General features: G+C 35.0%; 1 protein-coding gene across 1 annotated transcript in view; it reads left to right on the forward strand.

Moving 5' to 3' along the window:
- LOC148939083 (zygotic DNA replication licensing factor mcm3-like) overlaps positions 1 to 14,052 on the forward strand; it is a 61,224-nt gene extending 47,172 nt beyond the window's left edge. Inside the window, exons 8-9 of the mRNA XM_089107298.1 lie at positions 6,246 to 6,412; positions 13,851 to 14,052. Of these exons, the coding sequence (XP_088963424.1) occupies positions 6,246 to 6,412; positions 13,851 to 14,052 (369 nt within the window). The remainder of the gene's footprint in view (positions 1 to 6,245; positions 6,413 to 13,850) is intronic.
- Positions 14,053 to 18,349: the final 4,297 nt, after the last annotated feature.

Genomic DNA, 18,349 nt, shown 5'->3' on the forward strand with positions numbered 1-18,349 from the left:
ATTAGAAAATATCACTAGGATATTACGACTTTACCAAATTGCCAATTTTACGAAATTGCCGTTTTATTTAGTTATAATTCGAATTTTTAATTTCAAAATTAGCTTTAATGCAAAACAAGTTTTAATCTATTGCGTTCCGAGAAAAAAAGGGGAGGTGCCGTTTATGTTGACATATTTTAAGATTTCAAATTTATGTCCGGGCTCAAGATCCTTTTGAAGATGGGTTTGCTAATAAGTGCATTTGTGGTAAATATGTAAATAGGATATATTTTAGGATACAGCTTTCTTCTATTCCCCTTAGAAATAAAATTTAGTAAATATTAGAAAATATCACTAGGATATTGCGACTTTACCGAATTGCCTATTTTACCAAATTGCCGTTTTATTTAGTTTTAATTCGAATTTTTAATTTCAAAATTAGCTTCAATACAAAACAAGTTTTAATCTGTTGGGTTCCGAAAAAAAAGGGGAGGTGCCGTTTATGTTGACATATTATAAGATTTCAAATTTATGTCCGGGCTCAAGATCCTTTTGAAGGTGGGTTTGCTAATAAGTGTATTTGTGGTAACTACGTAAAACTAGAAATATGTTACTCGAATGAGTACTAATGAAATTCTGAATCAAAGAAAAGAAGCTCTGAACTTTTTCTCTGTTGTCTGCGACCTCATATCTATTTACCAAAACTGCCCCCATTTTATTCCAGAAATATTCCTTTAAAATAAATGAATATATTTAAGGAATTGGAGGGAAATATACATAAGGAATTGGAGGGAATTCCCTAAGAAAAAGGAATATCCGACTTCTTCATAGTAATAATTAAAAAAAACTTTCCACAAAGTTTTTCAAGAAAAAATAAAGAACTCCATTAAACCAAAAATGAACAAAATAGAATCAAACAATCTACCAAGCATACAACTACCGCAAATCAGCATCAATGAATAAATGAAACCCAAAACGAACAGAAATTACAATAAATAACTGAGCCAAACTCAAAGCGAGCAGAAATGAACATGAGTAGGATCCAAAACCCTTATGCTTTCTAAGAGCCAGAATATAATTTGACTTTTCTGAAAAAATTCATTTAAATGTTTTCACTTTTATAACTTTAAGAAATTAAAAATTAATTAAGATTTTAATGAATAAATATCAGCATATATATATTAAACTGACAATGCACATTAATATGAATTTTTTTTAGTAAAGTGCAAATTATATTCTGGCTTTTAGAACGCATAGGGGTTTTTAAACCTACTCATGATAATTTCTGCTCGTTTTGAGTTTCACTCGGGTGTTTATTGCAATTTCTGTTCGTTTCGGGTTTCATTTATTCATTGATACTGATTTGTGGTAGTTGTATGCTTGGTGGATTATTTGATTCTATTTTGTTCATTTTTGGTTTAATGGAGTTCTTTACTTTTTTTTAAAAAACTTATTTTGTGGAAAATCTTTTTTTAATAATTTCTGTTCGTTTTATATTGACATAGTCTTTTTTAAGGGAAAAAGAAAATAATAGTTTGAATTTTTTCGTTTTTTTCAAGAATTTATAGTTTGGCTTGCTATTTGTATGCTGGAAAAACTTTTTCAGCGATTTTAAACTTCATAAAACCCTTCGAAATTCTTGACACAAATATTAGTTTTAATTTAGTCATACATCCCCTAGTCGACCAGATAGACAAAACTTGATACAATTCCCAAAAAAATTATGTCTGTGCTGTTTGACAGCCTGGATACACTTACACTCTTTTGATTCACTTAAATTTTAAGAGCAGAAGTAGCAATAGAAGTAGCCCTGAAAGTTTGAGCTTAATACCCTTAGTTATTCTTGATATATTGCTGAGATGTCTTATTGGCAACCAGCATACAAAAGGGGCGTTTTGATTTAATTTAAAGCAAAATTTCATTTTTAAGCATAATGGGCAGATTACATAACTTTGGGGGTTGGCCAACCCAATAACCCTAGAGATATATGTACTAGACTGTTCAGCTATGCTGAATAAAATGGCTGTCTTAAAATCTTGATTGGAAATATCTGGAAAATTGTGAGCCAAAGAGGAGGGCTGATTGCCCTCCAATCACTTTTTACTCTTAAGAGGGCACTAGAGCTTTTAATTTTCAGTCAAATTAGCTCCTTTAAAACATCAATGATATTACTAGCTATGATAGAGCATCACTGCCTATGTCCTTATATGCCCTATATTGCTTATATGCCCTTTTAATACCTGCATGTATATAGTTTTTTCTTTTTATTGAAATTTCCTTTAAACGATCCCTAAAAGTTTCAACTTAATGCCGTTAGTGTCGTTAGTTTCAGTAACCGTAAAAGCAGCATAAATGTATACGCACGGTGTCTTCTGGCTAGTTCAAAATCCACAACCTGTGAAGGTATGAAGGTGAAATTTTCAGAGAATATATGTTGTACAGATGACGACCTGCCATCCGTATGCAGGTTGTCCAAAGGGCAAATCACCTATATCTTAGGAACAGTTTCGTGTGTGAAATTAAAACTTACATCACTTGTTGTGGGGGGTGTTGAATTAAACAAAAGATAAAATTTGCATCATAATACTACTGCTTCTACTCCTACAACTACTACTATTAACTCTACTCCTACTGCTACTGCTATAACTACTGGTGCTACTGCTACTGATAATAAACCTAAGGGTAATAAGGCGAAATTTGTGGGCAATATTGTAACTCCATTGAAATAAATCAAAATACACTATACCCACACAGGTTGTCAAGAGGACGTATCAGCAATGTTTCAGGACCGGTTGATAGTATCAAGTTAAAGATTTTATCGTGTTTTGAAGGGGATGTTGATTAAAAAAAAAGGTGCTATTTGCATACTGCTACTAATGCTACTACTACTACTATAACTACTGTTACGCATAATTACTGAACCTTTCAACAAGGCTGTAAAAAATTGATGTCTCAAAACTTTTTTGGATGTTTGCTTGTCATGGGAAATGATTGGTGGGGGGGGGTCTCTCAAATCACTGACTCTTAAAAAGGGCACCATAACTTCTAATTTAAAATCAAATAAAATCCATCTAAATTTAATACGACCACCCATTCCATAAAAACCTTATATACCTCCAGGGCATAACTTAAAGCCCTTGTCCCAGGGCTCTGGGGGGTTTCGCCAACGGTTTGTCGGAGTGGGGGAGGGTCTAAATGCCCTCCATCACTTTGACGCTTAAAATGGAACAAGAACTTCCAATTTTCAACCAAATGAACCTCTTCTAAAGTTAAACAACCATCCCTTCCATAAAAACTTTAAATACCCCGCGGCAGAACTTACAACTCTCATCCCTAAGCTCTGGTAGTTTGTTTCAGCCCCAGAAGCCTTTTTATATGATCTTTGGAATATTTTGAATAAAATGACTGTCTCAATATTTTTTATTCGATGTATTTCGGGAAAACATGACGTATTGAGGGGGGATAACTGCCTTCTGATCACTTTGACTCTTAAAATGGGCACTAGAAATTCAGATTACCAGTTCAATGAGTCACCTCCGAAGTATATACAACCGCCCTTTCTATAAAAACCTTATATGCCCCAGGGCATAACTTACAACCGTTGCCCTGAAAGCTGTGGGGCAGGGGTGTCTTCCTCAAAGACATCATTTCGGGACTCTTCAACTACAGTGAACAAAATTGATATATCCAAATTTTGGCATAAGTTACAACCCTTGTCCTGAGGGCTGTGGGGGGGGGGTGGGGTTGTCATCCTCAAAGACACAATTTCCAGACCTTTCAACTACGTTGAACAAAATTGCTATATCAAAATATTGATCGGAAGTCTTGGGGAAATGATGGGAGCGGGGGGGGGGGTGTTTCTCCTTCCAATTACTTTTGACTGTCACTTTTTCAGTATGCAATTGAATGAGCCTTTTTTGAAATTTGTAACGACAACGCTTTCTATAAAAAACCTTATATGCCTCCAGGGCATCACTTGCAACCTGTACCCTGACGGATGTGGGGGGTTTGTCATCCTCAAAGACATAATTTCCGGACCTTTCAATTACATTGAACAAAATGGCTATTTCAAAATGTTGATTAAATGTTTTTGGAGAAATTGTGGGCGAGGGAGGGGGTTTAGTTGCCCTCCAGTCACTTTTTGACTATTAAAAAGAGCACTAACCCCTTCAATTTCCAATCGAATGAGCCCTTTTTGAAGTTTCTACGACAGCTCTTTCGATACGAAGTGCCCTGGTCTAAAGAACAAAAAAAAATAATAAATAAATAAATAATACATTGTGCCAATATCGTTCTTTACTTAGGCAGCGCTATTGTGCTGCCTATGAGCAGCGCTATTGCGCTGCCTATTATATTAACTGCAGGTTGTAATCTCTTCAAGTGAGATTGGGCTTTGCTGTTTGGAATTGGCAGTTGTTTGTTTGTTGTTGTTTTTTTGTTTTGTTGTTTTTTTTCTTAAGTGAATTTGACGCTTATCACCCTTGATTGGCCAATCTTGGTTGCAGCAACTCGAAACAGGCAGGAAGTGGTTTGTCAAATGTATGTGCTGGTATCACCATAGACGGTTAAAAGGTGATAAGAGCGATTGGGCCCAATCGGGCCCCTCATTTGAAAAAGCCCCGCGTTACCACCAAAATGAACAATAAAAGCGAAATTGAAGACAAGTTACTTTCAACGATAGTGGATAATTATAGCAGAAAAATGTAAGTTGAAGAAATGGAACCTTTCAAGACTATTTTTCTATCGGAATATTTTTGAAAATCCATTTAAAATATCGAAATTTTATCGGAAAATGTTGAGTAACTGCATTTCCAAACTTGTGTATTGCTCTCCGAATATTCTTAACAATGCCAGTAAGCATTGCTTCTGTAAAGAGATCATTTTCCAGGCTAAATCTAATAAAATACTATCTGATGAAATAGTTTAGCAATTATGTCGATTGAAGATGAAGACGTAAAAAAATTAGATTTGCAATTAATTTTAGAAGAATTTACAGAAACACTTAGAGGTTGATTTAAAATTTACGTCCAGTAAATGTATTTGTATTTTTGGACATTTTTATTTTTTTATTCATGTAAAAGTTTACCTATCTAAAATACTGAATTTGGATAGAATTTAAATTTAGTGCCCTGTACCTATTTGATCTGGCCTGGGTATCACGTCGGAATTCCAGTATGTCAGGTGGTCCTCAAGATATTTTGTATTTTTGGTTTTTACGAAAAAAAAATTGTTTGCAAAAAAACCTGAACAGTTTTAATTTTCAACAATTTAATTATATTTATTTCATTTCTGATCCGAAAATATGAAGCTTACACCCATGTTTGACTCATGTTTTGAAAGAGAGAGGGTTAGACAATAAAAGATAAGTATATTAAGTACCAAAATCGCTATTCTTTTTCTATTGGTTGTTAAATTGGTATTGATTTGGAGGAGCATTATAAAGCTCAGCTAGCCCGTTTAGTCCCTTCTTGCTACTTCTTTTTTTGATCTTGGTTATCTATATATATTATGTTGTTTTTTTTTTCACTTATGAACTTGCAGGTTTTTAAAGTAAATCTTTTAGATTTTTATAGAAATAGTTGCTTAGAAATTGTTCAGAAAATTAATTTCTTAGCAATAGTCTTTGGTAACTCCTAGCGTTAACGTCGCCAACAGTCTTTATTGTAGATTTAAGTGCTCTAAACCCACGTCGTGTGAAGGGAAAACATTGAATGCTCAGAGACTGTATCCTTAGAAAAGTTTTGCTACCCCAAGAAGGTGAGACAAAAGCTGTCCTGTGTTAGGATGGGTTGAGTTTTATTGTTGTAGTAGGATGTTAGGTAAGTTCGGTAGTATGTTAGGTTGTTGATTTGACGAGTTTGTACTAATAGCTATCTTAAAAATAAGCTAATCATTTAAATTTTCACTTCATTGCATTTAGGTTTACTTATTTTATAGGCTTTGAAAGAAAATTTTGCAAAAAAAAAACTTCTGGGTCACTTTGTGGCAAAATTAATATTTATGAAGAAAATCAAATAGGTGATTTGGTCTTAAACCCTTTTATTCAAACTGTGTGTATTATATCAGTGCTTCTCCTTTTCTATTTAGTTCTGTATTGTCTTTGTTTATCTTTTTTTTTTTTTTTTTTTTTTTTGGTTAGCTTTTTTTCAGCATCATACACTTGTCCTTTCCTTATATTTCAATATTCTCTCAAAACTTCCAACCATAGTGGGACCTGCTTGGTATTTTCAATTTTCAATTAATCTATTTTATTGCTTTTTTTATAGAGAACTGGGCCGAGTGATGTCTATGACTTCGAATCTGACGATGATGTTGTGGTTCCCTCAACTCCTCGAGCTAGTCGTGGAGCAAGGTCGGAGAGGTCAACTACAGACACACAAGCTAGCATTCAGACAGATGGCTCTAGCCAGGAAAGAGGAATAACAAAAGAAAGGTAAATGAATACGGGCGTATAATTTTCGCTTCAGAAGCTTCTATGAGTGGTTCGGAAGCCGAAATCATTAGCTTCCCTTTCTTTTTTAAGGTTATAGCCTATGGTATGGCAGAGAGTAGTTTTGGACGAGAAAAAACCTGAACAATTTTCCTATTCAATAATTTAATTCTATTTATTCCATTTATGATTCCAAGTCATCACTTCGGGATCAACGGTTTTTGCTATGATGAATTGACCTATAATGAACTATTTTGTTGTATAATATATTATAATTTTATAATGTTGTAATGAGTCACTAACGATATAACTTCAGCGCTAGCTATATTTGTCTCACGCTCAAAATATGAATTGTAAAGTCTTCAGAATTCATCCCGATCCTAAATGTTCACTAGGTAACTTATGCTGTACATAAAATCATAAGGACAAAAAAAGTCACAATTAATTTTATGTAAATGCTTTCATTCTACTGTGCTTTGTTTTATCATTGAAGGAAACATTTCTGCTTGTTTCATCCATTTTTCCATTGACCTGATCCATTTCCTTTGACTTATCCATCTAACCCCTTTGTCATCCAAATTTCCGATATTTTGCATTTAGTCTTTAAATTTTTCTTATTTACTATTTGTTGCTTATTTTTTTACCATTTGATTTTACTACTGATCTTACTATTTGATTTTATTCTTGCTTTACTTTCTGTAGTTTCCTAACTTACCGCTTATAGTGTCTGACAAAACTGCCCGATATAATTGAATTTACCAGTGCAAGAGCACCGCGAGAAGTTACAAAACAGGAGGAAGGGCTAGCACTACCAGGATTTTTGTTTTTCTCAGGATTCGATTATGTGTATTTTTTTTAATTTTTTTTTTTTTTTGATGTTTTTGTTTTCAATGTCTTCTAGTTGTAGCCATTGACTTCCTGGCATTGGAAATTGGACCTTTTTTTTTAGCAAACATTATAACGCCATTAATCGAATGGATGGTATGAAAACTACTAAGTTTCTGTTATATAAACAACTAAAAAAATGTAGTTGCTAATCTGAGAAAGATATTTTGTATCGAAGCCCTGCTAAGTAAACCTCATTGTCTAATTCCCTTGAATGGATGTGCTGTTTGGTGGACTTGTTTCTTGTTATCATAGCCATGATGAGAAGATGAATTTCTGCAGTATGAAGTATTATGGTAGTATCAGAGATTGGTTAGAGGTAAAGGCCATACGGCTCCAGCGTTTTTTTTTTGTTTTTTTTTTTGTTTTTTTTTCAGAGGCACTTCAAATGGAAGGGGTGGTCTTATAAACTTCGAAGGGGACTCATTTTATTTGCAATAGTCCGTTCCGTTACTTTTTTAAGCGTCTTAATTTATAGGAACGCAACTTGCCCCCCCCCCCCCCACACCCTTTTTACCCAAATTCATCCGATAAAAATTTTGAGATACCCATTTTTGTTTAAAATATTTCAAAGATCAGATAACAAAAGCTCTGGGGTCAACACAACTCCCCAGGGCCTTGGGGCATGCATTGTTAGTTACGCCCTGGGGGTATGTATGGTTCTTATGGAAGGGAAGCTCGTATAAACTTCAGAGGGGGTTCATTTGATTGGAAATTTAAAATTCTAGTTCACTTTTAAGAGTCGAAAGAAATCGGAGGGCAACTAGCCCCCCTTCGCGCTCTTTTTTCCCCAGGCCCATCTGATAAAAATTTGAGATAGTCATTTTCTTAAAAATAGTTCAAAAGTCAGATAACAAAAACTCCGGGGTCCACACAACCCCCCAGAGTCCTGGGGCTCTGGGGGTTAGTGTTTTAAGTTAATGCTCCGGGGGGTATATAAGTTTTTATGTAAGGTGGGGTCGTATAAATTTTGGAGGTGGCTCATTTGATTGGAAATTGAAAGTTCTAGTCATCTTTTTATGAATCAAAAGAATCGGAGGGCATCTACCCCCCCCCCCTTCCACACACACACACACCCTCTTTTCCCCAAATGTATCCGATCAAAATTTTGAGATTGCCAGTTTTTTTAAGTAGTCCAAAGATCAGATAACAAAACTTCGGGGTCAACGTAACCCCCCTGCCCAGAGCCCGGGGAAGGATGGCAACTTATGCCCCCAGGGGGGGAGCATATAGAGATTTTTATGGAAGGGGTGGTCGTATAAACTTTGGAGGGGATTCAAATGATTAGAAATTGAAAGGTCTGATCCCCTTTTTAAGAGTCAAATGTGATCCAATGGCAACTAGCCCCCCCCCCCCCCCAATGCTCCGTTTCCCAAATGCATCCGATCAAAATTTTGATACAGCCATTTTGTTCAAAATAGTTTAAAGATCGAATAACGAAAGCTCCTGGGTCGACACGACCCTCCAGAGCCCGGTGCAAGCGTTGTAAGTTATGCCCCGGAGGTATATAAGGCTATATGTAAGGAGTGGTAGTATAAAATTGAGAGATGGCTCATTTGATTGGAAATTGAAAGTTCTAGTTACATTTCTAAGTCATCAAAGAGGGTATCTATCAACCCCCCCCCACCCCCACCCCCTCTTTTCCCCCCAAAGCAATCGATAAGAATTTTGAGATAGCTATTAATTTTTGAATAGTCCAACGATCAGATGACAAACTACTCGGGTTCAACATAACCCATCCCCCCAGCCCGGGGAAAGGGTTGTAACTTGTGTACCCAGGGGCCATAGTTATAAGGTTTTTTATGGAAGATGTGGTCATATAAAGTTCAGAGGGCACTCAAATGATAGGAAATTGAAAGTTCTAGTCTGAGGCAACGCTATAGTGTTGCCTATAGTAAAGGCCATAAGGTTTCAATTTTTAATTATTTTTTTTTACCAGAGGCACTTCATATGGAAGGGGTGATCGTATAAACTTCGGAGGGGCTCAGTTGATTGGAAATTAGGGGTTCTAGCTCCCTTTTTTCAGATTCAAGAGTGACCAGAGGGCAACTAGCCTCCCCCACGCCCTTTTTCCCAAAATGTATTTCGTTAATTCCATTTCGTTAAAAATCGTTCAAAGATCAGATAAAAGAAACTCCGAGGTCAGCAAAACGGTTAGGCAGTGGCGTAGTAAGGTCTTGTGACATCCGGGGTGGAATTTCAACTTACCCTCACCCTCCCCTCCCCTCCCCAACAAATATATAAACATTGCTTAGTTAAATTTGTTTATGGTGGAAACATACAATTAAAGAAAAAGCTATTTGAAGTGTTTAAATTAAGGAGTGACAGGAAAAGTAAATTGCGTGCTATATAAAAAAAATTGGTATGTAAATTGAATTGGTAAATTGGTAAATAAAAGTAAATTGGTATGTAAACATTATGATGTACCTAACTTACATACATTCAAGCAAATTACAACACCTTTATGCGTATTAACAATATTATTAGAATATCAAACAACACAAATTTAATTCGTGGTTTACATTAAATAAGCCTAATATGGGCAGGGGCCTCTATTATAAACACAAGAATAGCTCTATCTTTCGTATTTTACTCTAGGCCTATCCATGTTTTTTGTACTTTGACTTCACAACACCCAGGTGATTGAATGATATATATATATATATATATTTTTTTTTATCTGCACGAATTTAACAAAATGTACTGTATTTAAAACCCATGTTTTCATTCAGAACCTCTTCTTTCTAACTTTGTTTCCTGCAAACTTAGAAATAGCCTCATCGAAATCTATATTTTTTGCTACACTGTTTTCAATAGATAGCATGGCTAAGCTCGATAGTCAAGCTTGGCTCATAGTAGACCTGAAATAACTTTTAATAAGCATGAATTTAGAAAAACTCCTCTTGCAAGAAGCAACAAACACATAATGTCAGGTAAAACCTTAATGCTAGAGTTAGATTAGGAATAGAGTCTGGAAGCTCATATTCAACTATAAACTGCAGTAGTCTCAAAGAACTCCACTCCAGGGCCATTCTTCAGGAGCGTTTGCCGCTTGTAAAAACCTCCTGAGATGTGGGATTTCATTTAACATGTTTCTTGAATATATTTCTTCGTAATTATCAACTAAACAGCCCACTAGTTTTAGCACTTCAGTTTCTGATTTCTTTAGCAAGCTCCTGGTCTCCAAGGTAGCAAACCGAAATGATATTCCTTCCGTGCCTTGGCAACGCGTGTTGATTTCTTGTTGAATGCAATCTTAGACCATCTCTTGTTAGTCAATTGCATTGACTAACATTGATGTTGGTCAATGCAATCTAACATCGATATTTTTAGTTCTTCTTCCAAAGTTAGAGGCTCGTCTGCAGCTTTTTCTTCGGGCATCAGTTTCTTCTTCTAATATTTCTTCGTTTGGTTAGGGGAATGTCCATCTCATCACCAATAGCTTTTTTGCAAATTCCATTGCCTTTTCCGCAAGACCATCTCTATTATCATTCAAAAAGGCCTTTAAACTCCTCATTTTGATGAGGCACTTTTCGAAACTTATTTAAAAAAAATTGCAGGTATTTTTCGATGTGGTTGACTTCTTCAAGGACAGTATTCCATAAACATAAAAAGCACATAAATGAGAAATCCCTTATCGAAGTCAACAAAGTTCGACACTAGTGTCGAGAGTTTCTGAAGAGTCACAAAGTTTTTCAATGGTATCGACAATCTTCTTAAAGCATTTAAATACTGGCTTAACGGTTTCATAGTGAGCACTCCATCTGGTTTCTGTAAGTCGTTTGACCGTAACTTCAACATTTGCCAAGAGGACATTCCATCTGTGTGTTGAGCATGAGAAAAAAAAACATAAAACCTTTCCAAAGTACCAAAAACGTCACACAGGAAGGAACTGTAGCAAAAGAGTGCACTCCGCAATAATATAGTGAATGGTTGGCATAAGGTACAAACAATGCTTTAGGATTAAGCTCACGAGTCCTAGCTTGTACTCCCGAATATACTCAGGCCTTTGTCGAGGTGTTGTCGCAGCTCTGCCTTCCGCACTGCTATATCCAGACCGTCTTCTTCCATTGTATTTAAAATATCCAGTGTAATGTCCACGGCTCTTTTTCTGTAAGCTGATAATAGCCTAAAAATGACTCTTTTACTTCAACTTTCTTGCTCTCAATGTGCACGTAACGAATTAACTTCACTCATCTGATCAATGTGCGAGGCATCGGGTTTGCTGTCAAACATTATACTAAAATACTTATATATAAAAATGGTATTTACAGACAGAATCTGCCAACAAATTTGAAAACTGCCAAGTAGCATTGCTAATTTGCTACCCCACTTTTTGCACGGCGGCCCCTAATCAATCATAAATCCTTTTAGACCATATTTTTTCTCCCCTCCTGGACTGTCACCCGGGGTGCCCCACCCCCGCACCCCCTTCCTACGCTACTGTGGGCAGGTGTTGTAATTTTGGCCCTCTGGGCATATATGGTTCGTATGGAAGTTATGCTAGTATTAATTTCAGAGGGGGCCCATTTCTTAGGAAATAGACATATCTAGTTCACTTTTTAACAGTCAAAATATATCGGAGAGCAACTAGTCCCCCCACGCCCTTTTTTCCCCAAACCCATCAGATAAAAATTTTAGATAGCCATTTTGTTAAAATTAGCTCAAACATCAGATTACAAAAACTCCGGGAATGACGCAACCCCCAAAGCCTGGGGACAGGCGTTGATAGTTATGCCCTGGGGGTATATATGGTTCTTATGGAAGGGAGGCTCGTATAAACTTCAAAAGGGGCTCATTTGATAGGAAATTAAAAGTTCTAGTTCACTTTTTAAGAATCAAGACATCGGAGGGCATCTACCCACCCCCCACCCACCTGCACGTCATCTTTTCCCCAAATTTATCCGATCAAAATATTGAGACAGCCATTAAGTTTGAAATAATCTAACGATCAGATGACAAACTACTCAGGTTCAACATAAAACTATAATTACATAACGCTTTACTATAGGCAGCGTTGCCTATAGTAAAGGTCTTAAGGCTTCAATTTTTTATTTATTTTTTTTCCTTAGGGGCACTTCATATGGAAGGGGTGATCGTATAAACTTCGGAGGGATCGGGATCGTATAAAACTTAAGTTTAAGATGGCGTTTACTTTTCTTTGAAAATTCTTTTTCGGAAAGTTTTTTTTTATATTAATTATCAGTAAAGACGGTGGGAGCAGTGATGATGTTTAAAGTATAATACCCAAGGCACAGGTTGATTTTTTCGCAATTGAAAAAGTTTCGAAGAATATGAAGATAAGTGTGTGAACGAAGATTAGAATATTGGAAGCTACAGTTATGTAGTGGTCAAGTATGGTTCTGAAGCATGGGTTCTTCGAAAAACGGGGGAAGATTTCCTTGATGTTTCCCACTGAAATTGCCTAGGGATTGTTTTGAATACCCGGCTGACTTACCGTATTTCGAAGAGTAGTCTGTACGAAAAGTCTGTTTCAGTCTCGATTTCTGGGGTTATAATGAGAGAAAGGTTGAGATGGCTAGGGCGCGTTCTGAGGATGAAGGATGACAGATTGCCAAAGATAGTTCTTTTCGGCCAACCGTCTATGGCCAAAGGGAAAGCAGTCGTTCGCGGGGTGGAAGGATGTAGTAAAGAAAGACTTAAGGGAAATGGAAACTTCCTGGGAGGGTGTAAAGTGAGAGGCTTTTAATTGATTCGGATGGAGGGGAGCCTACGTAGCAGTGTTGGCCTCAGGTGGCTTGGTGCTGTGGCGAGTTGGTAGTAGTAGTAGTAGTATTAATGAATATATTAAGGAGTTAAACCCATATTTTGCTGAATAAATCAACTATAAGCATACAAAAAGAACAAGTGCAATTACGAACTAAAACGCTTAATTTTCAGTGTATATTTCACAAAGTTTTAATCGTCTTTTTCATACCAAATAATATTCAAGTGAAAAGGTGGTATATTCAAATAACAGGTACTGTACCGTTTCTCCTAGGCCACGCCATGACTGCCACTCCCTAGCATTTTTCCCAAGATTTGGATCCTGGGAATAATAAATTAGAAATTGCCTTCACACTGCTCTCCTTAATTGGTCTTTAGGTTGAACAGTTTAAGGTAAAAAATCTTACAAGGTTGCAAAAGACCAGTTTTATATCTTGAGTATTAGAAAATAAATCTCATGTTAAAATTTTGTAATCGTGAAAAATAATCACACAAATTACCAAAAATTAAAGTGATCTTTGATCTCGATTTAATATCCAAATCTAAAAAAAACCATATAACTTTTTTCTCTTGCTGTCAAGAAAATTCTAAGTTTTTTGAGAATCCGGAAATATTTTACAAGTATTTGAGGATAGACTTTATGTCACACCTTCCAAACACTGTTATTTTAAGTGTTGAAAATTTTTCTTTTTGTTTTCATTTATTACTACAACTGAGATAAAAGCGTTGAATATTTATTTTTAAACTGACATGTTTATTCTTCTATCGCAATCTCTTTTTTAATCCTAGCGTTCAGTCCTGTGTCATCTAATTCAGTGTTCATTTATAGGTTTGAGTTGTTCCGTAACACAATTCGAGAACTGATGGTGGCAAGAAATGCTCAGACTGTAGAAATGTCAATTGTGCGCTCTACACTTGAAACAAAAACAGGATATGAGACGTTTACAGACGAAGAGGTTCGTGTGGCAATTGACTTCATGACTGAAGAAAACCAAATTATGGTCGCTGATGATATGATATTCCTAATTTAAGTGCCTTTTCTGATTTTCTATATTTTGCATAATCATTTATATCCAATACACAATTTTTATTTCCTCTCCTAACGGATCTTATGCTGTTTTTCTTCTTCCTCTTTGAATTATTACGGAGAAGCTTTTGAATTATTTCATTACGTGAATTAGATTCCAGGTCCTTGCAGACACCGGGTTCCATATTACCAGGCAGAAATCAGTCCCACTACAAGACAACAGAGGTTATACTGATGCCTAGTCTTTTTTTCTATCTGTACATATATATACATAAATGTAATGGATAAATACATGCACGAATGATATAATTATTTTCATTTCAAAATATACAAAACAAAGTGTATTGATTATTTTTGTTTATGTACAGAAAGATGAGATTAGGAAAATAATAAACAGATTTATATCTTAATTCAGAAAGAAAAATAGACACTATAGTTCAGAACTTTATTCTTGGCCATCCCGATGTACGGATTTCACAAAAGGCCTTTCAATTAACACTTTGAAAGTTGTTGTTAAACTTCCAAACCGGTTTAGCAAATGCCTTCTTACCTGAATAAGATAATAAAAAAGTTTCATAAAAAGATTAGTTTAAAATACTAAAATTTAGTCCATGAACCCTAGTTTTTTTTTTTATTAAATATTCATGATTCCACAAAACCAAATGTTTGAAAGATACCTTCATTGTCAAAACTGATGGGTTCCAATTCCTGGATGTCAGCTTCCAATTTATATGGTCCTGCAATGCTAGGAAAAGTATTCAAAGGAACAGCTTCAAGCTTAGGAGACCAACAAATGTTTTAAATATCAAAGAGCTCCTCACTCTCACTAGGTAAAGCGTCTTCAACTTCTAAAACGAAACATGAATAAAAGGGATATAAAGCACAAGAGCGAAGCTTTCATAACAAATCCAACTGTTTTTCATTTTATAAATAATTTTAAAAACTGTCTTAATGAAAAATAAATGGTTACATTAATCCAAAGATGAGCAGAAACAAAGTCAAATAATTTTTGAAGCATAGAGCTACTGGCGGTCAGCGCTTACCCCTCCCCCCCCCCTCCGCCGGAAAATACCCCCGTGGAAAATAAGGCTTTCCAAATTTTAGAATTCTATTTGAGTTTTGTTTTTTTAATTTCCGTAGGGGGACGGAATTTTGGTACTTAGGTATTATGCACCACTCACTCAAGTTTACGCTGTGTAAAACTCAAGAACAAACCAATTTTTTCGTTACTTTATAAACAAATGTGGGCTATAGATTTGCATATTAGGGGGGGGGGGGGTAAAGTATAGCGGGTCTGCATGCAAAATGTGTTAGGTGCAATTATTATTCATATTAGATAGATTGATAGATAAGTGTAATTTAAAGCCAAATATACGGCCATGAACACAGTAAAGTAACATAAATGGAAGGCACAAATAACATAAACTTTGATCAGCAATAATCATAAAACACTACATTGACCTAATAATAGTACTTAATACTTGGAAATACGGTCATTGAAAATAATAAACACTTAATACTTGGAAAAAACACTTAACACTTGGAAAAAACATTTAAATGAAACATTACATTTACTTTATACTGGGATTTTTTTTTACTTATGTACCATTTAAGACACCTGGAAGCATCTTTTCCAAATATCCCTTCCCTTATCAGTAGAGAGCCCCTGGCACCAGCTCAAGCAATGCACCAAATAATCTTCTTTAACTCTGAAAAGTGGGTAAGTATATCTGTCTTCATTGGAACATTTTTCTTTAGAATATCTTTTAAATCTTGCACTATGTGCCAGGCAAAAAGCTCTGAGCCGCATCCAGAACGTCAAATATCTAGATGGTCAATTCTGCTTAAGGTAGGACTCTTGCCCATAAACCACATTAATATCTTTAAATAGTGTTTCTGCTTTTTCTATCTCCTCATTCTATTTTTGGATCATTTGATTCGCTAGTACTATCTTAATCTCATTTTCCTATTTTGCATTTATATCCATTGGTCCTCTACCTTCATTCCAAACAAAAGAAAACCCTGTTTTGTCTAAATTGTGTTTTTTTTTAGTGGTCATGTTCTTTTTTTCCCCTGTCAATCTTCATAAGCTGCCTTAAGCAACCTGTCACTTGGTAACTGGACAACTCTCAACCAAATTTTAATCATTGAGACCGGAGTATTTACCGGAGGCACTTTCCGCGGGGGGGGGGGGATATTTTCCTCGGAGAGGTGGGCGGGGGTATTACTTTCCACGGGGGAGTATTTTCCACGAGGGGGTTGTGTTTTCCGGGAGGGGGGGGGGGTAAACGCCTAGAACCAGAACTACCAACATAAATAAAAGAAATCCAAAAAGAACTGAAATTACAAGGGATAACCAAGTCAAACTGAAAACGAGGAGAAACTACCACAAAGAGGAATAGGGCTAAGGACATGTGGGTCTTCTAGAGAAAAAATACATGATTTTTTCAAATATACAACATTTCGAAACAAATGAGATACTTTCATTTGGAAATGTAGTGATTGAAAGGGTAACCAATTTGAAGTATTTGGGAATAATTGTTGATGAAATGATTACACTCTATTTTACTTAATGATTACACAGTAAAAACTCTATTTTCATATAAATACTCTACAAGTGATTCATTCTCACTGGCAAAAGTTCTAACTGTTTCTAAAATACCTAAGCTTCAAGTTCCAAGTTAAATTTTGTATTAATTCTTTAGCACCACCTGGACAAAGACAACTTATTATGTTTCAAATTGCTACAGAATATGATCCATACCCAAAACCTTTACCTGAAAATAATTTACTCATGTCAGAAATGCACCACAGCCATAGAAGTGCACATTCATTACGACAAGTTGGAGTAGAGGTGTGAACTTTGTTGCCCAACTATATAAAGGAATCAATTTCACTAAGTTTGTTCCACAAAAATATTAAAAAATATCTTATGGAGTGGATTAAAGTTGTTTTTTTTATTTTTTAGTTGAATATTTTGTTAAACAGGTATGTGAACCAGTTGCTTCTTTCTTAAAACTTTAATGGAAAAGATGGGTATTTTTTGTATGTGGGAATTGATTTTGAAAGGGGTTAGAAATTATCTTGGGCTAAAGAGTTATGGCCAAAGACTTTTGTTTTTCTAGAAAGGGCTGAGACTGTCATTTTTTTTATATATTTTTATAGTTTATAAATTCATTTTAATAAATTTAATGGATTTTTAAATTTACACAGACCACAAGCAACAAAAAAAAATATGATCACTTCTGTTGCAATCTTGAATATAACTTGGTAACAAAGAGCAATTGAAGCAAGTGGTGGTTCTGAGCTTTTTGAGCACATATGAAATGTTGATTAGCCCCCCCCCCTCCCCGATTAGTCTCCCAAAAAATGTAATGCCAAATTTCAACAAAATTTTATTTAACAACAAAATATTTTATTTATTAAAATCTGAGCTTTTCTTACTTTATATACAAACAGATATGGGAAAAAAATTTCGGATTCAATTTACTTATAATTACTGGCAACTGTGTCCTCTACTTTATTTTGATGAAAAGAAAATTTCAAAATTACAAGACAATTATGAATGCTACTTTATTTATTTAAAATTTTGTGTCACTGAAATTTATTTTAGCCCTCTAAAAACACCTCTGATTGAAGCAGAAGTCAATAGAAAATCAACAAACCACATTTCATATAAGAATATAATAAAAAAACATTTCACACAAATTGAAAAGAAGGCACAAATCCAAACTTTCAAAAGGTAAGAGCCATTTCCAAGGGATATTAAGCTTGATAACTTTGCATTTAAATTATGAAATTTTAATAAAATTGCATTAAAATATTACTTTTTAATTCTAACAACGCATCCTTTAATGCATTTTAGCAATATTCTGTATCTTTGATTTGTAGCTACTATATACTTATATTGTTTTTTTTTTTCTATCTATGGTTGAGCAAGTTAAAAAATAGCTAGATAAACAATTTCTAAAATAGTATAAAAGAAAAATGACGAGTAAAGGAAGCTGATCCTTCAGATAATTATTATTGCTGCCACATAACAACCTTTGCTTTTGGTTGTAATGTTGTTTTTTTCATCATGACTGCATTCAAGAAGGAAAAAATTCTCCTCAAACAGACAAAATTACAGTTAATAAATTAACCTTTTATGTGTTTTCTATAGCAAAACACTTTAATCTACCTTAGCTCTTAAGAGTTTGATACAAGGGTATATACAGTTACATACTTTTTGGTGTTTTTTTCCCTGAACAGTACTCAATAGCCTAAGGAAGATAAAAAGAAAAGAAAAAAATGGTTTACTA

This window comes from Artemia sp. Qi Xiang Cuo, unplaced genomic scaffold, assembly GCF_049724085.1.
Source record: "Artemia sp. Qi Xiang Cuo unplaced genomic scaffold, ASM4972408v1 HiC_scaffold_22, whole genome shotgun sequence".
Classification (NCBI taxonomy): Eukaryota; Metazoa; Arthropoda; class Branchiopoda; order Anostraca; family Artemiidae; genus Artemia; species Artemia sp. Qi Xiang Cuo.